At 44.8% G+C, this 24,422-nt stretch overlaps 1 protein-coding gene across 2 annotated transcripts in view; it reads left to right on the top strand.

The window, feature by feature from the left end:
* Positions 1-222: 222 nt before the first annotated feature.
* Positions 223-24,422, top strand: part of sh2b3 (SH2B adaptor protein 3) — a 70,465-nt gene continuing 46,265 nt past the window's right edge. Inside the window, exons 1-2 of one of the 2 annotated variants that reach the window (XM_042320317.1) lie at positions 223-332; positions 16,861-17,838. In XM_042320317.1, coding sequence (XP_042176251.1) covers positions 16,888-17,838 — 951 coding nt within the window. In that variant the 5' untranslated portion in view covers positions 223-332; positions 16,861-16,887. Of the gene's footprint in view, positions 480-16,860; positions 17,839-24,422 lie in introns of both variants that reach the window. The other variant, XM_042320316.1, reaches the window with a different exon arrangement.

Genomic DNA, 24,422 nt, shown 5'->3' on the forward strand with positions numbered 1-24,422 from the left:
TTGTTTTGGTCACATACACATATTTTGCTGATGTTATTGGGGTGTAGTGGAATGATTGTGTTCCTAGCTCCAACAGTGCAGTAGTATCTAACAATTCATAATACTTTCCGAAATGTGTCGTTAAGACCTCTGGCTTCCTCATTAATTTGATTTCACTGACGTCATGTTCGTGCTTTTTTCTTTCCTTTAGTTCCGTACTTTTATTGTGAAGATTTTTCTAAAACGTCACCCGGAACTAACGACCTCGATCTCGCCAATGTTGCTGGCTTCACACCAGTCAGTTTCGTTCCTGAAAACACATTCAACATGCGAGAGAAAGCAACGGGCTGCAGGTACATTCTAAGTATTTATGTAGTATTATTATGTACCGAAGTTTGTTTTAGTTATTATAAATGTTTCACAACGCATATGGGTTATGCTACGTCCACGTTTTTGGTATGTCGTCGTGCTATGGGTGCACATCCAAGATAACAGAGAACGTGAGTATAGCCTATTGTCAAGAGTCTTGTGTCAAATTTGGTCTTGTTTCCGAAGTGCTCAAAACAGAGCGCCAATCGTTGGACTAAGTGTCGCTAAAAATCAGATAGCTTGCTTGTAGTTAATTGTCCACACATAGTAGCTAATTTCGGTAAAGTTTTATCATAAAGTCCAACTGTGTTTAGCTAGCCACTGTAGAAATGTGTACATTTCTGGATTAACTTTAAAGGGCCGTTCCTCTCCATCCCCGACGTGACTTAATTGCTGGTTTGCCACTTCTTTGGGTAGTTTCTTGCAAAACATTTGATAACTAGCAAAGATATTCTCAGGAAGACAACCACGTTAGACCACAAACGGGATTTAGTTAAAATTGCCAAACTTTGTGAATGGCGATGTATTACTGTTTTTACTGTCACACACCTGTGACTTGTTCCGCAAGTTAACGTTGTGTAACGTTAATAAAGTGTTATGTAAAACTAACATGCCTCTGACATGTTGAAATAAGAAATAATGTATATCTGAAACGTTTGCCTACTGAATGACCATGGGCTGCGTTCAGAAACATGGTAAATCTTTCAGTATATGGAATTGGTGGTGTTTTGAACACCTGGTTGGCATTAGTGAGTGAACATTGCAGATAGACATGGAATTATAAAGCCGGTACGATTCTTACTTGTCAGACATGCATGTGTTCTAGTACATGTCTGTATGCTGTACAAGATGTTGCCTTCCTGAATGTGGGCCCCTTCTAGCAACATTATGCAACTCTACTGAAGATAACCGAGCAGTAGTCAGCACAAAGTAGCCTGTACTTGTCCTTTGGTTTCACAGAGGATGGTTGTTTCACAATTTCTTAAAATATGTCACTTGCTGCTTGGGGGGCACACACAAAGATCAGAGACTTGGAATCCATACTGAATATCCCTTGGACCGGCTTGGACTGGCTATCAGTGTCCTTCCAAGAACTATGGGCGAGCTTCGGCTGTATTTTCCCTTCACTAGAAGTAGCCTACTCTGTAGAGTCTCCTCAAACCGCTTTGTGACTGCACTACACACTGCATTTATTTATGCAAGTGTCAGTGATGTTTACTAAGGTGAACGCTTGGTGGGGTGTAAAACCAGCCTCAGCCTGAACCCCAAAATGTTAGGGTTTGGATTAGGGCAATTCCATGGTAACGGAGCGATGCTGAGACTCAGATTTGTCACTTTAAAATGTCAAACAAAAATCAATGATTGCAAAGTTAAACAAACCATACAACTCTATGCACAAGGTCTACGTTTAACAATTTCCAGTGAAATTGTTAATAGAAACACATTTACTTGAAGAACAGTGCAGATATAAAGTTTGGTAATAGAATGATGGCACAAACAGCACAAAAAATATTTGGTTTTCTGATTGGTTGAAGGTAGTCCAATGCCTGACAAATTCATTCAAATTCGTTTTGCATAAGGCCAATGATTCTGACCATTCCGACAACAAATGTGTACAAATCAGAGGGCCGTTTTTTAAAACTTCCAGCCTATACCAAATAGGAGCAAAAAAGCCTAGAAAGTTGAAGAGCGGTGTGCACGGTTTTAGGAGAATGTGACATCAATACGTAGGCCTGTCTTTTGCGGAATGTTCAATTATGTCACCATCATTTACAGTATGTCTGTATTGGTGGATTTTGGTACCAGCTCACAAAAACCTGTTTGGGAATATTTTTGTTCTTACCTATGCTGGTTCCCAAAACTACTTGCTATAGCCCTATGTTTGAAATGTGTACACAAGCTCAATCGGCAGAATAAATGGCGTTCTGATGAGCTCTGTTGTGGGTGACTCGCATGGAAACATCAGTCGTACACATGATTACAGGATGCAGAAGAGAGGAACAATTGGGGAAGCTGGTGCTGTTGCACAATTCCTTTGTTATAGACTTAAATCAAAACAATAATTATCTCAGCAAACCTATAGGCCTAAGAGGTGTGTGTCAGAGCGTGCTTGTCTGCCTGAACCCAGCTTTTATACACAAAACAAATCCTAAGTTTTTCTCTTCAAAGTAGAGGTGTGCGTCTGGTGAGATGAAGTGATGAAAGGACTTCTTTAAAGTCTCTTGAAGGGCAAAAGGAACTGTATCACTATGTTCACCTCTGTTCTAAACCTGCCACGTGTGCAGGTTTGTATGTGTTCTAGTTGCATGTTGTTAGGCTATGATGTTTCTTGCATGCCTACATGTATGCTTGTCTATTCCTGGTGCTTTTCACATCTCAAGCCCTTTGCAGACTCTGAAACTTTAAGACCGTAAGCACACATGGATCAGCTTCTGCCATGCATGAATACATGTCCTTTTAAAGAGATGTTATCACCAACTATGCTTTCCGTTCCATTAAGCGTTAATAAGATTTCCATAGATTTCACTGGTGCACGAGCTCTGACCCTCATCGGCCCTACAGTAATGTAAGTGTAGATCAGTGTTTCTCAGCCTAGAGGCACTGCTGCCTAGTATGTTGCTGACCACGGTGACCGGCCCCTCTTATTAGGGCCTAAGCTAGTTTTAATGTAAGGCTGTCTTCTACCTCAAAGGAATGCTTATGTTGCGCCCTGGTACTTGAAGGTCATGAAACAAATGGAGAGCGAGCGAGAGAGAGAGAGGCTGAACTCCACACCCTCACAGTACGTTTGGACCCCTCCCACAGGGGAAGAGTGTGTTATGATCTGAGTTGGTGATATGCAAACCCTCTCTCCAGCCCTGTGTGTTTGAGATGAGTGCTGCTCACTGGCAGACAGCTAGGGAGGGTTGATATGTGGTGTCTTTAGGCCTAAATGACAGACGCCTAGGGAGGTTTGCTTTGTGGTGTCTTTAGGCCTAAATGACAGACGCCTAGGGAGGTTTGCTTTGTGGTGTCTTTAGGCCTAATTGACAGATGCCTAGGGAAGTTTGCTTTGTGGTGTCTTTAGGCCTAATTGACAGATGTCTAGGGAGGTTTGCTTTGTGGTGTCTTTAGGCCTAATTGACAGATGTCTAGGGAGGTTTGCTTTGTGGTATCTTTAGGCCTAATTGACAGATGCCTAGGGAGGTGTGCTTTGTGGTGTCTTGAGGCCTCACTGACTTGACGGCTAGACAGCAGTAAAATGACAATAACTAGACTGGGGGTACAGAGACAATGTGCATGGGGGACCCGGTTAGTTGAGGTAATATGTAGGTAGAGTTATTACAATGACTATGCATAGATGATAACAACAGAGAGTAGGAGGGGGGGCAATGCAAATAGTCTGGTTAGCCATTTGATAAGGTGTTCAGTAGTCTTATGGCTTGGGGGTAGAGGCTGTTTAGAAGCCTCTTTGACTTAGACTTGGCGCTCCAGTACTGCTTGCCATGCGGTAGCAGAGAGAACCGTCTATGACTAGGGTGGCCGGAGTCTTTGACAATTCTTAGGGCGTTCCTCTGACACCGCCTGGTATAGATGTCCTGGATGGCAGGAAGCTTGGGCCCAGTGATGTACTGGGCCATTCGCACTACCCTATGTACTGCCTTGCGTTCGGAGGCCGAGCAGTTGCCATACCAGGCAGTGATGCAACCAGTCAGGATGATCTCGATGGTGCAGCTGTTGAACCTTTTGAGGATCTGAGGACCCATGCCAAATCTTTTCAGTCTCCCGAGGGGGAATAGGTTTTGTGTTGCTCTCTTCACGACTGTCTTGGTGTGCTTGGACCATGTTAGTTTGTTGGTGATGTGGACACCAAGGAACTTGAAGCTCTCAACCTACTCCACTGCAGCCTCGTCGATGAGAATGGGGCGTGCTCTGTCTTTTCCTGTAGTCCACAATCATCCTCTTTGTCTTGATCACGTTGAGGGGGGGGATTGTTGTCCTGGCACCACACCGCCATGTCTCTGACCTCCTACCACTGTTGTCATCAGCAAACCTAATGATGGTGTTGGAGTCGTGCCTGGCCGTCTAGTCACGAGTGAACAGAGAGTACAGGAGGGGACTGAGCACGTACCCCTGAGGGGCCCCCGTGTTGAGGATCAGCGTGGTGGATGTGTTGTTACCTACCCTTACCACCTGGGGGTGGCCCGTCAGGAAGTCCAGGATCCAGTTGCAGACGGAGGTGTTTAGTCTCAGGGTCCTTAGCTTATTGACGAGCTCTGAGAGCACTATGGTGTTGAACCCTGTGCTATTCATTGACTACAGCTTTCTCACATAGGTGTTCCTTTTTTCCAGGTGGGAAAGGGCAGTGTGGATTGGAATAGAGATTGCATCTTCTGTGTATCTGTTGAGGCGGTATGCAAATTGGAGTGGGTCTAGGGTTTCTGGGATAATGGTGTTGATGTGAGCCATGACCAGCCTTTCAAAGCACTTCATGGCTACAGATGTGAATGCTACTGGTCTGTAGTCATTTAGGCAGGTTACCTTAGTGTTCTTGGGCAGAGGCACTATGGTGATCTGCTTAAAACGTGTTGGTATAACAGACTCGGACAGGGAGTGGTTGAAAATGTCAGTGAAGACACTTGCCAGTTGGTCAGCGCGTGCTCGGAGTACACGTCCTGATAATCCGTCTGGCCCTGCGGCCTTGTGAATGTTGACCTGTTTAAAGGTCTTACTCACATCGGCTGCGGAGAGCGTAATCACACAGTCTTCCGGAACAGCTGGTACTCTCATGCATGTTTCAGTGTTTTCCTCGAAGCGTGCATAGAAATAGTTTAGCTCATCTAGTAGGCTCGGGTCACTGGGCAGTTCTCGGCTGTGCTTCCCTTTGTAGTCTGTAATGGTTTGCAAGCCCTGCCACATCCGACAAGCGTCATAGCATGTAGTATGATTCGATCTTAGGCCCATATTGACGCTTTGCATGTTTGATGGTTCGTCGGAGGGAATAGTGCGATTTCTTATAAGCTTCCGGGTTAGAGTCCCGCTCCTTGAAAGTGGCAGCTCTAGCCTTTAGCTCAGTGCGGATGTTGCCTGTTATCCATGGCTTCTGGTTGTGGTATGTATTAGAGGTCGACTGAATATGATTTTTCAATGCCGATACCTATTATTGGAGGACCAAAAAAGCCGATACCGATTTAATCGGCAGATTAAAAAAAAAAAAAAAAAAAAAAAAAATGATTTGTAATAATGACAATTACAACAATGCTGAATGAACACTTATTTTAACTTTATATAATACATCAATAAAATAAATTTAGCCTCAAGTAAATAATGAAACATGTTCAATTTGGTTTAAATAATTGCCTGTGTAACAGTATAGCTTCCGTCCCTCTCGTCGCTCCTCCCTGGGCTCGAACCAGCAACACAACGACAACAGCCACCATCGAAGCAGCGTTACCCATGCAGAGCAAGGGAAACAACCACAGGCTCAGAGCGAGTGATGTTTGAAACGCTATTAGCGTGTGCTAACTAGCTAGCCATTTCACTTCGGTTACACCAGCCTCATCTCGGGAGTTGATAGGCTTGAAGTCATAAACAGCGCAATGCTTGACGCACAACGTAGAGCTGCTGGCAAAACGCACGAAAGTGCTGTCTGAATGAATGTTTACACTCCTGCTTCTGCCTACCACCGCTCAGTCAGATACTTAGATACCTGTATGCTTGTATGCTCAGTCAGATTATATGCAACGCAGGACACGCTAGATAATATCTAGTAATATCATCAACCATGTGTAGTTAACTAGTGATTATGATTGATTGTTTTTTATAAGTTTAATGCTAGCTAGCAACTTACCTTGGCTTACTGCATTCGCGTAACAGGCAGTCTCCTTGTGCAACGAGAGAGAGGCAGGTCGTTATTGCGTTGGACTAGTTAACTGTAAGGTTGCAAGATTGGATCCCCCCGAGCTGACAATGTGAAAATCTGTTGTTCTGCCCCTGAACGAGGCAGTTAACCCACCGTTCCTAGGCTGTCATTGAAAATAAGAATGTGTTCTTAACTGACTTGCTTAGTTAAATAAAGGTAAATAAAAATAACTAAAATTGTAAAAAAATAAATAATAATAATTCGGCGCCCAAAAAATACAGATTTCAGATTATGAAAACTTGAAATCGGCCCTAATTAATCGGCCATTCCAATGAATCGGTCAACCTCTAGTATATATGGTCACTGTGGGGATAATGTCATCAATGCACTTATTGATGAAGCCAGTGACTGATGTGGTGTACTCCTCAATGCCATCGGAGGAATCCCGGAACATATTCCAGTCTGTGACAGCAGAACAGTCCTGTAGCTTAACATCTGATTCATCTGACCACCTTTTTATTGATCTAGTCACTGGTGCTTCCTGCTTTAATTTTTGCTTGTAAGCAGGAATCGGGAGGATAGAATTGTTGTCAGATTTGCCAAATGGAGGGCGAGGGAGAGCTTTGTATGCGTCTTTGTGTGTAGAGTAAAGGTGGTCCAGAGCTTTTTTTCCCTCTGGTTGCACATTGAACATGCTGATAGAAATTTGGTCAAACGGATTTAAGTTTCCCTGCATTAAAGTCCCCGGCCACTAGGAGTGCCATCTCTGGGTGAGCGTTTTCTTGTTTGCTTATGGCGGAATACAGCTCTTTCAATGCTGTCTTTGTGCCAGCTTCTGACTGTGGTGGTATGTAAAACAGCTATGAAAAATACAGAAACTCTCTCGTTAGATAGTGTGGTCTACAGCTTATCATGAGATACTCAAACTCAGGTGAGCAATAGCTCGAGACTTCCTTACATATCGTGCACCAGCTGCACCAACAGTACGCCACCCCTTGTTTTACCAGATGCCGTTGTTCTATCCTGCCGGTACAGCGTATAACCAGCCAGCTGTATGTTGATAGTGTTATCGTTCAGCCACGTCTCCGTGAAGCATAAGATATTACAGTTTTGAATGTCCCATTGGTAGTTTAATCTTCCACGTAGATCATCTATTTTATTTACTACTGTACACATGCATGGCAGGAGAGAAGACTATGATTTGTGTGAGCCTGTGTACTATGTTGGAACCCATGTGTTGAGGTGGGGGGAGTCTTTGTGTCTATGGAAACAGTAATGAGAGACTTGTTTGTTTTTGTAAGTGGATATTGATTGTAGGCCTATAAGTAGGTAGTGTAGCCTACATGCAGTGCTGTTGTGGTTCACTTGAGTGTTGGGCTCTACTCCTTGTGAATGAGCTTGGAGGTTCATGCTTTGAAAATATGAGGAACTTCAATTGATAAAAGACAGAATCATTGAAAGATTTTGTGTATGTTTGGTGGGGGGTATCAAGACAAGTCAGCAGCCTACAGGAAGTGGAGTGGAGAAGCGGAAGTAGGAACTCTCAAACATAGCTCAGACAGTGAGGGGGAGTGAGAGCAGGCATGTGCACAGACAGGGCTCTACCTGCCCCGTTACCCTTCCAGTCTCCAACAGACAGGGCTCTACCTGCCCCGTTACCCTTCCAGTCTCCAACAGACGGGGCTCTACCTGCCCCGTTACCCTTCCAGTCTCCAACAGGCGGGGCTCTACCTGTCCCGTTACCCTTCCAGTCTCCAACAGACGGGGCTCTACCTGTCCCGTTACCCTTCCAGTCTCCAACAGGCGGGGCTCTACCTGTCCCGTTACCCTTCCAGTCTCCAACAGACAGGGCTCTACCTGCCCCGTTACCCTTCCAGTCTCCAACAGGCGGGGCTCTACCTGCCCCGTTACCCTTCCAGTCTCCAACAGACAGGGCTCTACCTGCCCCGTTACCCTTCCAGTCTCCAACAGACAGGGCTCTACCTGCCCCGTTACCCTTCCAGTCTCCAACAGACAGGGCTCTACCTGCCCCGTTACCCTTCCAGTCTCCAACAGACAGGGCTCTACCTGCCCCGTTACCCTTCCAGTCTCCAACAGACAGGGCTCTACCTGCCCGTTACCCTTCCAGTCTCCAACAGACAGGGCTCTACCTGCCCCGTTACCCTTCCAGTCTCCAACAGACAGGGCTCTACCTGCCCCGTTACCCTTCCAGTCTCCAACAGACAGGGCTCTACCTGCCCCGTTACCCTTCCAGTCTCCAACAGACAGGGCTCTACCTGCCCCAGTCTCCAACAGACAGGGTTACCTGCCCCTTACCCTTCCAGTCTCCAACAGACGGGGCTCTACCTGCCCCGTTACCCTTCCAGTCTCCAACAGACGGGGCTCTACCTGCCCCGTTACCCTTCCAGTCTCCAACAGACGGGGCTCTACCTGCCCCGTTACCCTTCCAGTCTCCAACAGACGGGGCTCTACCTGCCCCGTTACCCTTCCAGTCTCCAACAGACGGGGCTCTACCTGCCCCGTTACCCTTCCAGTCTCCAACAGACGGGGCTCTACCTGCCCCGTTACCCTTCCAGTCTCCAACAGACGGGGCTCTACCTGCCCCGTTACCCTTTCAGTCTCCAACAGACAGGGCTCTACCTGCCCCGTTACCCTTCCAGTCTCCAACAGACAGGGCTCTACCTGCCCCGTTACCCTTCCAGTCTCCAACAGACAGGGCTCTACCTGCCCCGTTACCCTTCCAGTCTCCAACAGACAGGGCTCTACCTGCCCCGTTACCCTTCCAGTCTCCAACAGACAGGGCTCTACCTGCCCCGTTACCCTTCCAGTCTCCAACAGACGGGGCTCTACCTGCCCCGTTACCCTTCCAGTCTCCAACAGACGGGGCTCTACCTGCCCCGTTACCCTTCCAGTCTCCAACAGACGGGGCTCTACCTGCCCCGTTACCCTTCCAGTCTCCAACAGACGGGGCTCTACCTGCCCCGTTACCCTTTCAGTCTCCAACAGACGGGGCTCTACCTGCCCCGTTACCCTTTCAGTCTCTAAAGTGCCCTTTTCAGTGGCGGTATAATTTCCCCCAAAATGATATATATTTTAAAATACCTTCTTTAGCATTGTTGTTCAACCCACTGCCCTCAAATCGTCCTTAAATTATCATCTATGCTTCAGAACCAAACAGTTGTGCGTCTTGATTGTTGACCAATGACCAGTCCTCAGCATTGGTGCACAAAGGCAAGAAATAACTTGTTTCATTTCCTCCCATTTTGCCTGCCAAAAACGGAGTAGGTCTACGTTTATCACCCATATAAAATACAGTTTAGCAATCTACTACTGACTCGTCTTAGCCAGAGCAATCTACTACTGACTCGTCTTAGCCAGAGCAATCTACTACTGACTCGTCTTAGCCAGAGCAATCTACTACTGACTCGTCTTAGCCAGAGCAATCTACTACTGACTCGTCTTAGCCAGAGCAATCTACTACTGACTCGTCTTAGCCAGAGCAATCTACTACTGACTCGTCTTAGCCAGAGCAATCTACTACTTAGCCAGAGCAATCTACTACTGACTCGTCTTAGCCAGAGCAATCTACTAGTCTTAGCCAGAGCAATCTACTACTGACTCGTCTTAGCCAGAGCAATCTACTACTGACTCGTCTTAGCCAGAGCAATCTACTACTGACTCGTCTTAGCCAGAGCAATCTACTACTGACTCGTCTTAGCCAGAGCAATCTACTACTGACTCGTCTTAGCCAGAGCAATAGGCTACCTGGCGATTTGATTGATAATTTTTACATTTCAGATAGGCCTAGCTTGGGTGGCTACTGGCTATAGATAAGCAGCCGGAAAATCGCACCGCCTTCAATATTATTGGATGATATTTGTGAGGAAGAACTACCTGGCTGTCACTCTGCAGGCAGGCTGCCTTCCAAAGACATGACGCGGTGCAGACAGAACGTGCTTTTCTCCTCTACAAGTTGGCCGTGTGATTTTTCTTGCTCTGGACTCCAGAGAAATGACATGATATACAGTGCCTAAAGAAAGTATTCTTAAGTACTTTTACACATTTTCTTATGTTACAGCCTAAATTTAAAATGGATTAAATTAAGATGTATTTATATTTTTATCACTGGCTTACGCACAATACCCCATAATGTCGAAGTGGAATTATGTCTTTAGACATTTTACAAATGTAATAAAAAAAATGAAATGTGTCTAAGTATTCAACCCGTTTGTTAGCCTTAATAAGTTCAGGAGTACACATTTGGTTAAACAAGTCACATAAGTTGCATGGAATCACTATGTTCAATAATAATGTTTACCATGATTTTATAGATGGGTGAGGTTATTTTAAAAAAAATCAATTTTGAATTCAGGCTGTAACACAACAAGTGAAATAAGTCATGGGGTGTGAATACTTTCTGAAGGCACTGTATCCCAAGCTGATATTGGCTGCTAACATGAATGACTTTCAGCTCTAAATGCAGGTGTAAAACACAGTTTATTTCTGTAGCATAGATTGCATTTTGTAAATACATTACTGTTTATGGCTGTAATAACGGGCTACATTTGCACAGGGATTGTGCGAGCATGTTTGCAAGCTTTGTATCATTCCTTTTTGGGGGTCGTGGGTCAAAAAGTTTGAAAACCACTTGGATACATGATGGTGACAACAAATGGGGTAGGATATGGTCATGGTAGGCTACAGTATTTCTGACCATCTTCTACTTTGACTGGAATAGTGTTGGTCATTGGCAATAAGTGCAGAATTTATTCCAGTTCAAAATAGTTGCGCAAAATACTTTACTCATCTGATTACTGCTTTCCCCTCTTCTTGTAAGAATTGCTCAACTAGTGGTTCCTTGGACCAGTAGCCTAACAGATGGATAGGGAACCCCTGGTTTGACGTATGCTGACTACTCTGTTTGAGTTCTGATAAGAGTTGGCTCTTGGCCTGTTTCTTGGCATATGACCGTGTAGCTTACTTGGTGAGTGACTGATTTAATTTGCGTGAGGAGTGAAGTAACTTGTTTGTCTGATAGTACTGAGCCCACTCCAATGACCTCCATCCCTGCGTGCCCCAGGGCTGAGTCCACTCCAATGGCCTCCAACCACCAGGGCTGAGTCCACGCCAATGGCCTCCAACCACCATGGCTGAGTCCACTCCAATGGCCTCCAACCATCCGTGCCCCAGGGCATGTCTTTGATGGTGTGGGAGGTGTCCTCTTTCATTCTCCACTCGGTTTGATAAAAAATTGTATCATTAAATGCATTATGAAATAATTACATTCAAATGATTTTTTTATTGATTTTTTAATGGACATTTCATAGCCCAAAATAGTGAACATTCAATTGCCAAAACAATATTCCATCGTCTCTGTCAGGTCCACATTGGGTAGACATCACTAGGACATTTCTATGAATGGTACAATATTTCAGTTGTGTATATTACTTTATTTTTCATTCCTTCAGTCATCCTCTCATTTCTGCTCAGGCAGCAGCAGTCAGCCAGACAACGTTGTCTCTGGTCATCCTATTTAACTCGCCTGCCGAAGTATGCTGCAGAGCTGTCTGGCAATCATTTTACTAGTTCTTCAAAGTAGATACGGCATACTTTCATGAACTCTCTATCCCTCTCTCTTGTGGTTGTGTACTTTCTTCTCTCTAATGCGGTTCGCAGGCTGCGTGCATTCTGTGTGCATCTACGTAGCAGGTGTCGAAGTGCATCCATCTCTGTCCGAGCCGGAAAGAACAGGCGCAATAGATTATTATTATTATAGATCGTTGTAGTTATCACGTTTCCGCGCTGAACTAGGTTAAACAACTCCCTTCAGCCCAGCGTCCCACATACTTCTTGACTTGGTTTTTCTCATGAATTATTTGATTTCTCTCTAGAGAAATGGCGCGTTTAGGTTTTCATGATGAATAAAGGAGTACTTGAGGTGAATCATTTAACCGGAAAGTACCTGCTTAGGTCAGATGGTTCAGAAGTAGGGAGGGGCTAAATCTACTGTCTTCACCAGTTCAGATTTTGCCACTTCCTCCAACCAAAGTAAACAAAGTAGCTAGCTAACACACAAGATTTGCTTCTGCATTCCCAGATTAAAACTTTCATGGTGTTTGTTAGCATAGCATTAGGCTACTAGATATGCATGTGCTTGCTGAAGCATGCCAAATGTGCTTTTGTACTGTAGAACAGCTTATTTCTTTTATTTTTATTGCATTTTTTTTATTAGTGTGCTTGCTGAAAGCAAAAACACTTGTTATTCACCACACCTTTTGTTATTGGCCTATCAATTTTGCCTTAAACACCATAACAGTAAAAGCTGCCAACAACTTTCACAACCATAAATACTTCAGGACAAGCAAGCACACACACTTTCTTTAGGAAATGTTCTTGTTTCTGTATAGTAAACTATTCATTCTGTCAGTTCCCTCTCTCACCCCTACCTGTCTGACACAGGGAAAATCCTTACTTGTTCCCTGCATTTGGCTTGGCCTTCCCTACTTCATTCTCTATTTTCTAAATCTGGGAAATTGTTGAGTTGTTTCAGTGCGTCATAAGAATAACCACATTGTGTTGTGTGGAGCTTGCATTGTTGTGAGTAAGCATGTTGAAGGACTGGGGACAAAGGTTAGGAATTATGGCCCTCTTCTGCCAAAGTGGAATCCACTACTTTGGTAAAGTACCCATAAGCTACTAGAGGTAGAGAAAAGGTCCAGTTGCCGTTGAGATATAGGCTTATCCCACTAGAAGCCTATACTTTACAACCACCTTTTCATAATATATATACATTATTGCTTTACGCACATAAACAAAGTTGACGCAGAAAACAGAACAGCCTACACATCCCGGCCTATACCGATATGCTCTCGTTGCTGTGGAACGGCCAGCTGACAGACCCGTCTCGTTGCTGTGGAACGGCCAGCTGACCGACACACTTTGTGTTTCAGCTTCCTATCTGGCTCAGGGTAGTGAGCTGAATGAGAGCTGGCTCCCACAGTTTCCAGGCCAGGGTACTGTAGGGTACGGTTTGTGTTGGAGACGGTTGCCAGGGCAGGGCAGGGTTTCCTGTTCCTGAGATTGCTGCCTTAGTGCCACTGGTCGCTAGAGCTTTCTTTTGTCTCAGTGAGTCTGCCACCTGGGTTCTCTCCCTTCCTCTGAGAGCCAGGCCAAAGCACATGAGGCTTTTACATGCCCACTTCTCTTGGTTTCCTGCTTGTCAGTGTTTTGTACTTCCTTAGAAACACCTTGCATTCAAACACCAAACCTGTGCAATTCAGAGAATCAACAGCACTGTTTGGGATTGGACCAAAGTTATTGTGTGGTAATAGGGGATGGCTATTCTGACAGTTGTTCATGTATGCTAATAGTACAGGGGTTGTGGTAGATGTCTTTCTCTTGTGTAAAACAGCCTTACTAAAACAGTCAGGATTCTCTCTGTGTCATGCTGGGTTCAAGGTGAGTGTTTGTCATCTGACTGGGATGAGCTCTTCACTGGGTCCATTGCAGCAGGCTTGAGGAGGGAGGGATCTTCTGTCTACTCCATGGCCTAAAGTAACCACCGTTCCCAACGGGGTCACAAGGAACACTGTTTATTGTGTGAGCACAGATACTAACCTATAAGAGATAATTAGGTCCACCCTGTTTAGAGGGCTTCCACTAGGACAAGGTGAGGGTTGTGCTGCTGCTCTGCCTCCGGTAGGCCAGGACAATGTCACTGGAGGGTTAGGGCAGTGTCACTCGGCACACGGCTGAGCCTAAAGGAAATGCAGGGGGACAGACAGCCTAGGGCGAGGCAGGCACACAGTGAAGGAGAGGAAGTGTGTCTTACAGTGCTGGAGGCTGCTGAGTCATGGCTGGGCTGGCTACACTGATAGAAACAGCCATCTGGGGGCCAGCGGCAGGGGTGGGAGTATGCGTACAGGGGCTTTGGGGGCGGAGAAGAATGGTAGTGGGACATTGATGGTTGGTGATGCAATATTTCTGGATGCTGTCAACGCCTGTGACGTCTCTGTCCACCGTGTGAAAAACATCACGTATGGTGGAGGTTGAGTTTCATCAGCCTTGGTCTTCTATCTCAAGTGAGGGAGAGGCCATAGAGAACAGCCTCGTGTGTTTGACACCATTAGGCCTTATGAGACCCTCCTCTTGAATAAGGAAAAGTCCCCAGTTGTAGCATCCATTTGAGAAATGCTGAAGCTAACTTCCTCAATCTGCCCTTCATTCACTCTCACATTACTATATTGGCTCCATTCTTGTGGCCTTTTCCCTGTGTAAAGCGTATGTTATGAATCCCTTTTGGCCCGACAGTCTAGGGGGGATGGTAATGAGACCCGTAACATAACTCATGCAAATTATAATTGTGACAAAGTAAAAGTGTGAACGAAATAACCACGACAACTGAAATTATACCGTCAAACTCAGGGTTTATTGTAAAACACACGGTAATGGGGGGAGCAGGAAAAGGGGCTGAGCTGGACCCAAGGAAAGAAACAATAAGCATCCAAAACACCCCTAAGCTAGACTAGCCTAATTTAACAGCTAACTAACTAACCAAAAATACAGTGGGTGGTCCGCCCAGTTCTAACTAGTGTTTTTAACAAAGTCTACCTACGGGTAGTGTATGCCCATGGGCGACTTGTCTTGGTTTCCCCTTTTCCCACCAGCAATCAAACACAAACACCATAACCAAAAACAATACTCACAGGAGATGACAAAGTGATTTGGAGGTGCTCAAACAAAAGAGAGGTTAAGACACACAGAGAGAGTGACACACAGAGAGAGTGAAACACAGAGATCTATATCATGGCATTTACAGAGAGATTGAGCTCCAGAGCAAACAACTGATGGGGTTTTTAAACCAAGGGAAAGGAACTGTGATAGGGTAGGAAACAGGAGGAGGTGTGTCTTCTGATTGATGATTGATTGTTGACTGATTGGGGAGTGATGATTTTCACCTGTGAGGGGAGAAGGAGAGAAAAGAAACACACAGGATACACACACAGGATACTTGTATCCGTAACAGCGTATAAAACTGATCTGGGTTTAATCTAATCAAGTTTTTATTGCTCTCCTCTACCCCCACCATGCTGCTCCCTGCCTCAGCTCTCGCTAACAGAGGGGGAGCAACAGAGATGTGGCGTCCCAGTAACAAGGATTACTGTTGTTTCTAACCCTCAGCAGGCAGCGGAACAGGGCACAAGGCAGATCTCAGTTTTAGTTTTGTAATACTACACATTATTCAAAAACCAACAAAACTCAGTGCTGGAATTATGTACGTTCATGGTGTATTAAACAATAATTTCCACATTGCTGCAAAGTTGGAAAAATTGTATGTAGGGTAGGGTCTACTGGTAAGGAAGTATTTCACTGTTAGTCTACACCTGTTTTACAAAGCATGTGACAAATACATTTGATTATTCATAAGACTAATTCAATTTATCAGAGTTAGGCCTATTTGCGTCATCAAATCACATGTTATTCGTCACATGCTTTGTAAACAATAGATGCAGACTCACAGTGAAATGCTTACTTATGGGCCTTTGCCAACAATGCAGAGACAATGTATAGAACTAATAGAAACATAATAAATACACAGTGAGTGATGGTAACGGGGCTGTATACACAGGGTAGCAGTATCAAGTCTGTGCAGGGGTACGAGGTAGTTGAGGTAGATATGTAAATATAGCTAGGAGTAAAGTGTCAAGACTCCTGTATCATCCAGGGTTGAGCCTTTTTAGTAATTTGTGTAGTTGAGGCATGACGTTCTTGTCAATGTAGACTACCTTTCCCTAATTAGTGTGCTAGCTCAAAGCAAGAACACTCAATCTTACATGTACTCTTAATATTATTTGCTTTCTTCCATAAGCTCCAGTGCTTGAACTGATTAAAAAAATATATATTTAAAAAATAACTTTAAAAAAAATTACAAAGTGAAACTGCCACATCTGTTTGTGATATTACACCAACAAAGGAGTTACTGCAAACAACCACCACTGTTTTCCCCCTGTCAGACATCAATGCACGTGCGATAGAGCAGTAGAATAGGTACAGAATTTTTCTTTAACAAGCTGCTCCACTCCATTTAGTCAACAAAAACAATAAGGCGCTGGGGGGAGAACAGTCTCTACTAGAGCCATATTCACATTCAATTCAATGCATTTCGATGGCCATAGTGATAAATAGACTTACTTTGCTACAACCATAAATACTTCAAGACAAGCAATCAAACACATTTTCTTCAGGAAATATACTTTTATAGTTTGACTCAGGCTACTATAATCATTTGGTCTCTACATTAACTTTTTCTCTGGTTGATATTCAGATTTAGAGCAATCTTCATGATGGATGTAGTGTGTGTTTGGCCTATCTCCCAATAAATCATATGACATCATTATTAAGTGCAGCAGTTAGTTAACCTGTAATCAAATTGGATTTGTTGAAATTAGATTTATGGTAGATAAATCTCCTCCTCCGAATGTCCGCGTGTTGTGCATGGTACTTTTCCCCTACTTTGGTCTTTGGTGTCTGTTAAAGTAGAAGGTTTTAAATTAATTTGGTCTTTGGTCTGTATCAATTGTTATATCTCAAATGTAAGTGGATGTATTAAAATGGCCCCTTTTAATAATATCTCTCTCTCTCTCCCCCCCACCAACACATCTCATTTATAGTGATTCTCAGCTGTTCTGGTTACTGCAATGAATGGTAACACTATCCATCAGGCTACGACCACAGCTTTGGTTGCAGTGCCTCGTGGCTGGAGGGAGTTCTGCGAGTTGCATGCCATTGCCACGGCCCGAGAACTAGCCAACCACTACCGGAACTTTGCCAGGGAGTGGCCAGTGCACAATGTCGTCCCCCCGGACAGCTTCTCCAAGCAGTTCAGTGAGCTGTTCCAGCAGCACTTCCACAGTGAGGTGGCCAAAGAAGTCCCTGCATCGACCCCTACCCCCATGATGGGCCGGCTCCGCATCACCACCTCCTCCGAGGCGCTGGACTACAGGGAGGCGGGCCGGTCTGGCGTTCTGGCCCCAAAGACGGAGCCCGTGCCGGTGAGCCGGGAGCAGGGGAACCCCATCCGGTGCTCGGCAGCCAACCCGGTGCTACGAGCTCGAGCTCCCATCCAGAGCCGCAGCCAGGAGGAGGTGACTGTGTCGGAGGGGCGGCCTGCGTCTGAACGGTACATCCCCACCTCAACTTCCTTCACTGCTGCTGAAGTTACACACTTCTCCGTCAGCCAGATCAGGAAAAGCGTGTGCCGGCTCTTTAAGAAGCCCCCGCCGCCCCTTCAGGACCTGCAGCCCAGCAGGCTGGTGGACAGGGGAATGGGTGGGGCGCTGGAGGAAGTGACGGCCTTATCGTCGTCAGCGCTGACTGGGAACCCCTCCCACGAGACCACGCCCTCTGCCTCCCCCACGTCGACCCACTTCCTAGAACGGCTGAATAGCAGGTTTGTCCGTAGGCAGAGTGGGAAGCGCAGGCCGCAGGCTGCAAGCAGCTGCAAGGAGGGCCAGCTGAAGTACCTGGTGGTTGACGACACTATCTCGGACACACAGCATCGTTGGCAGCGCTGCCGCCTGCTTGTGAGGAAGATCAGAGAGGGCCTGGCAGGAGAGAGGTTCCAGCTGGAGCTCTACGACCCCCCCAAGGTAAACTAAAGCCACCTGATTCCAGCTGCTGGACTGGGCTCTCCCCTACCACTAAATTCATCTGATTCTTTCTGTTGGGCTTTTATCTTATCAAATTGGGCTTCACCTACTGTAGGTAATTGCTGCTTTAGGAGTGCCGATCATTTAACAGTGACGTTTCTGACCAGGGTTTGGTTGTCCCTGGTTGTCCCTGGTATGTCCCCTACCCATGTCCTGTACCAATTTCAAAGGACTTCTATTATTCCTATCTGACGATTGTTTTGTTTGGTGACGATTGTTTTGTTTGGTGACGATTGTCTTGTTTTGTGAGAGGTGCGTGAGAAATGAACATAGTTTAGGCTGCTCCACCTACACTGGCTGTCAAATGCAAATGATCTAAAGCTTGACATGAAAGTTTCAGTTCAGCTGACCTCCCACACTTTCCTGTCTGTGCTGCAGTTTACTTCTCTGGGCAGTAACCATGTTGGGCTGTTGTTTTGACTGTTAACATTAGTAACTTCACAAGGTCTGTAGAGAAGCCTTATATGTAGCCTATATCAAGCCTCTGTACTGTCAGAAATATAATCTGCATGCTACGGAGCAGAAGTGTTAATGCGTCTGTTTCGAGGTGTACTCGTCTGAACGGAAGGAGAGAACCATAGCTGGCCGGGCCAACGCATAACCCCAGAGAGGGCAGTGAGTGGGCAGGCTGCTGGATTCACACACCCAGTTTTACGTAGCCTGGGGGTAGTAGTCAGCCACACATAGCAGGCTGCCCATGTCAGATTGTCAGAGCTGGAAAACCAAGCAACCTTTTTAGAGAACATTAAAACCAGACATTTGTAAACCAGTCGTGGATGTAGACCCGAGAGTTTTTGGTTGAGCACAAGGCTCTGAAAAGGCTGTACTAATAATGTATATTTAGAAGGCAGCTCTGCCAGCATCTGGTGTTTTATCACAACCAAGTTCACATTTGTTGCTAAAGACTGTTTGAGAGATGTAATGCTGCAGCTCCATTAAGTCTTCCACTCAGAAGTGTGTGTGTGTGTGTGTGTGTGTGTGTGTGTGTGTGTATAAAGGCCTTGCACTATTTCTGTGGAATCTTGGCAATGCTCAAAGCCAGAGAATATCTGTAGACCGTAGCACACAGACATTAACATTCCCTCATACTGTAGAGGCCCTCACAAATATATATATATGAACGTTAAAGGATCACTTTACAACAACAAAATACGTTTAGTATTTTGTTCATTAGTCAACTTGATATGGTCCCAAAAAATTGGCCATGTCAGCAGTGATGTTTTCAAGTTATCAAATGATATAAAACGCATCATCACACCACTCACATGCGTTCTTACCTGGTCATTCATATGTTTTTCTCTCTTGTGCTCTCTCTCTCTCATAGATAATAAACAGAATTTCTGATTTGTTATTTAACTTATGTCTTATTTATGTCTGTAATAAAGCCTTTGTGGGGCACTTCAATTGACTGATTTCCTTCTATGAACTGTAACTCAGAAACATATTAGAAATTGTTGCATGTTGCGTTTTATTTTTTTGTTCAGTATAGTTTATATTTACAATGTTTGTGCTTCACTGGGTTGCCCTTTTCAGTGTAATCTGAGGGAAATATGTCTCTTTTAATATGGTCATACATTTGGCAGGAGGTTAGGAAGTGCAGCTCAGTTTCCACCTCATTTTGTGGGCACATAGCCAGTCTTCTCTTGAGCGCCAGGTCTGCCTACGGTGGCTTTGCTCACTGAGTCTGTACATTGTCAAAGCTTTCCTTAATTTTGAATCAGGGAAGGACATTCTACCAGCACTTACACAAATGACTGAGAAATTGATGATAAAATGATTGTGTGGGCTGTTTTGTTAGACTTCAGTGCGCCTTTTGACATTATCGATCATAGTCTGCTGCATCTGTGTTATGGCTTTACACCCCCTGCTATATTGTGGATGAAGAGTTACCTGTCTAACAGAACACAGAGGGTGTTCTTTAATAGAAGCCTCTCCAACATAAACCAGGTAGAATCAACAATTCCCCAGGGCAGCTGTCTAGTCTTCTTGCTTTTTTCAATCTTTACTAATGACATGCCACTGGCTTCGAGTAAATGACTCGACACTATACATGTCAACTTAGCGAAGAGCGGTAGTTAGTTTCAGAGTGGGTGGCAAGGAATCATTTAGACCTAAATATTTAAAAAACAAAGAGCATTGTATTTGGGACAAATAATTTACTAAACCCTAAACCTCAACTAAATCTTGTAATAAATAATGTTGAACTTGAGCAAGTTGAGGTGACTAAACTGCTTGGAGTAACCCTGGATTATAAACTGTCATGGTCAAAACATATTGATAGAACAGTAGCTAAGATAGGGAGAAGTCTGTCTATAATAAAGCGCTGCTCTACCTTAACAGCACTATCAACAAGGCAGGTTCTACAGGCCCTAGTTTTTTGTCACACCTGGACTACTGTTCAGTCGTGTGGTTAGGTGCTGCAAGAAGGGACTTTGGAAAATTACAATTGGCTCAGAACAGGGCAGCAGGGGGGGCCCTCGGATGTACACAGAGAGTTAACATTAATAATATGTCAATCTCCTGGCTCAAAGTGGAGGAGAGATTGAGTTAATCACTACTTGTATTTATGAGAGATATTGACATGTTGAAGGCACCGAGCTGTCTGTTTGAACTACTGGCACACAGCTCGGACACCTGCATACCCCACAAGAAGTGTCTTAACAGTCCCCAAGTCTGTAAGACCCCAAGTCCAGAACAGACTATGGGAGGCACACAGTACTACATAGAGCCATGACTACATGGAACTCTCTTCCACTGATGCAAGCAGTAGAATCAGATTTTTTTTTTAAAGATATAAATACACTTTATGGAATTGCGGAGACTGTGAAGCAATTCAAACACAGACACACGATTACATACGCACTAGACACACACACACACACACACACACACACACACACACACACACACAGATTTGGTATTGAAGATATGTGGTGGAGTAGGGGCCTGAGGGCACACAGTGTGTTGTAGATATGTGGTAGTGGTGGAGTAGGGGCCTGAGGGCACACAGTGTTGTAGATATGTGGTAGTGGTGGAGTAGGGGCCTGAGGGCACACAGTGTGTTGTAGATATGTGGTAGTGGTGGAGTAGGGGCCTGAGGGCACACAGTGTGTTGTAGATGTGTGTTAGTGGTGGAGTAGGGGCCTGAGGGCACACAGTGTGTTGTAGATGTGGAGTAGGGGCCTGAGGGCACACAGTGTGTTGTAGATGTGTGGTAGTGGTGGAGTAGGGGCCTGAGGGCACACAGTGTGTTGTAGATATGTGGTGGAGTAGGGGTCTGAGGGCACACAGTGTGTTGTAGATATGTGGTAGTGGTGGAGTAGGGGCCTGAGGGCACACAGTGTGTTGTAGATATGTGGTAGTGGTGGAGTAGGGGCCTGAGGGCACACGGTGTGTTGTAGATATGTGGTGGAGTAGGGGCCTGAGGGCACACGGTGTGTTGTAGATATGTGGTGGAGTAGGGGCCTGAGGGCACACGTGTGTGTGTTGTAGATATGTGGTGGAGTAGGGGCCTGAGGGCACACGGTGTGTTGTAGATATGTGGTGGAGTAGGGGCCTGAGGGCACACGGTGTGTTGTAGATATGTGGTGGAGTAGGGGCCTGGGGGCACACGGTGTGTTGTAGATATGTGGTGGAGTAGGGGCCTGGGGGCACACGGTGTGTTGTAGATATGTGGTGGAGTAGGGGCCTGGGGGCACACGGTGTGTTGTAGATATGTGGTGGAGTAGGGGCCTGGGGGCACACGGTGTGTTGTAGATATGTGGTGGAGTAGGGGCCTGGGGGCACACGGTGTGTTGTAGATATGTGGTGGAGTAGGGGCCTGGGGGCACACGGTGTGTTGTAGATATGTGGTGGAGTAGGGGCCTGGGGGCACACGGTGTGTTGTAGATATGTGGTGGAGTAGGGGCCTGGGGGCACACGGTGTGTTGTAGATATGTGGTGGAGTAGGGGCCTGGGGGCACACGGTGTGTTGTGAAATCTCTGAATGTTTTGTAATGTTTTTAACATTGTATAACTGCCTTTATTTTGCTGGACCCCAGGAAGAGGCAGCAACTAATGGGGATCCATAATGAATACAAATACAGTGGTCAGGCATTCTCCCACTGTGTACTCTCTGTTTAGGGCCAAATATCATTTCAGTTTGCTCTGTTTTTTGGTTAGTTCTTTCCAATGTGTCAAGTAATTATCTTTTTGTTTTATGATTTTGTTCTGTCTAATTGTGTTGATGTCCTGGGGCTCTGTGGGATCTTATTGTGTTTGTGAACAGAGCCCTAGGACCAGCTTCATCTCTCTGTAGGTGATGGCTTTTGTTATGGAAGGTTTGGGAATCACTTCCTTTTTAGGTGGTTGTAGAATTTAACTTCTATTTTCTGGATTTTGATCATAAGCGGGTATCGTCCTAATTCTGCTCTACATGCATTAATATATTTTTTTTGTACGTTGTACACAAAGGATATTTTTTGTAGAATTCTACATAGTCTTTCAATTTGTTTTTTTGTCCCATTTTGTGAATTATTGGTTGGTTAACGGACCCCAGACCTCACAACTGTAGAGGGCAATGGGTTCTGCAGGGCCGGTGCCAGAAGGAATCAGATGGACGGGTATTTGATTTCTGTAGGCGGGCACATATTTTTCACTGGACCTCCTGTGTGCGCACGCTTGCTCATTCACACATTTTGTTAATGGGTGTTCGTAATGAAGTCCTTGTGAGTTTCAAGTTTAGGGAAACTTACAATTTTTCCTACCATTTCTACCGATCTGGGTGCCAGTTATGATTATTTTTAAATGTTGATTTTCGTGGAACGGGTTCATTTCAATAATTACACTTACCTGTGGTAAGTCATAAAAATTAGAATTAAAATGATAGAAATATAAGTTAAAATTCAACTAATGCAATAGCACCAGCCTTTTCCATATGGACACATTGATACACCATGTCGGCTAAAGACATTTGCGCATGGAAGTCCGAGGTATCTTAAAGGGCAGTGCAGCACTAGGCCTATCATTGTCAACTAGGCCTAAAGTCGACATAAAAACTGTAGAAAATATCCTGATGAAAGATCCAGGATTTTCAATTGCATTAATCTCTACTCTGCCTGTCTGCCTGCCTTTCAATCTGTCTTGACTTGAGCTATCGTTAGTGAAGTGCATCATTGTATCAACTCAGCAGGTTGGCATCTCAGGGGTGTCAAGTAATTATCTTTTTGTTTTCTTATGATTTGGTTCCATCTAATTGTGTTGCTGTCCCACTCCCTCAACGTTATCATGGCAGAAAAACTACACACATACTCATTGCTCACATGGAGCACTCCAAACAAAAGACAATGGAAAAAATGGATAACTCCTTAATGATTGTTATGAATTAAATCAAAACTTGTTTCTCACAATTGTAGCAGGTTGTGAACTCTGCAAAGAACGTTTCCACTATGAGAACGATAAAGGATGGGGATTAACAACACGTCTACTAGGCCTACTGGTTACGTAGGTAATGGGGAATTGATCAAATAATCAATCAAAGGGCAAACAATACACACAATTAAACAATTTAATGTACAAGAATTGGCAGGAGACAGTGGGGCACATCCTGGAGAGCTGAGGGCATACATTCTGGAGCGGGATGCCCATATCTTCGTCACACTTCTCTTTCCTTGTCTCAACATTTTAAAATTAGACTCAAGAGACATTATCTTCACACATTTTGATATGCTTTTCATTGACAACCGCAACTCAATCAGCTAGGCCTATTGCCACGTGTGCTGCCCAAATGGCCTACTTCCTAAATAGGTTGTAGGCCTATGCACTAGTCCAGCTCTCTGGGAATGTATTTGTATTATTTTATTTAGACAGGAGTAATTATATAATATTGGCAAAACTTCTATTTACTTTAGGGGAAGCCAGCATCCAAACAGTGCACTGTGCAACCTCCAACTTTCCTTTCTAATTCGCAACTGGCTGAAACCAGAGATCTGTATATAATGACGAGATGCTCATGTCTCTGCCCTAATAATGTGAGTCATTGTCCCAAAGGCTGAAATGCAGTTGACAAGCATAGGTCTGCATATTATGCCCATAAAATCGCATTGTCTTATTTTGGACAGATTTTGGCGAGAGTGAGGTCTCTTGCTTTCGCCTCTTCTGCTGAAACTAGCAAGTGAAACCGCACTGCTCTGTCTTACTGTATCTAGCCCATGTATCGGATGCTGTTTGTCCAGAAAGAGTATGACATGCCATCCGATACATGGTCTACACATAGGGAGACAGATGGGTGCTGTTTCACTCGCTCTTGGTCAAATAAATTATCAATATTTCAATATTTTATTCAGATATTAGCCAAATCCTAAATGGGATGTCGATTTGTATGTTTGTTTTGATGACGTAGAAGGCCATTGTTCTCTTTCAGGTCGTTCACTGCTTTGTGGAAGTAACCTGTGGCGCTGATGTTTAGGCCAAGGTTTAGTTTTTTTGTGTGCTCTAGGGAAACGGTGTCTAGATTGATTTTGTGGTCTTGGCAACTGGACCTTTTT

This window comes from Oncorhynchus tshawytscha, linkage group LG04, assembly GCF_018296145.1.
Source record: "Oncorhynchus tshawytscha isolate Ot180627B linkage group LG04, Otsh_v2.0, whole genome shotgun sequence".
In the NCBI taxonomy this organism is placed as follows: domain Eukaryota; kingdom Metazoa; phylum Chordata; class Actinopteri; order Salmoniformes; family Salmonidae; genus Oncorhynchus; species Oncorhynchus tshawytscha.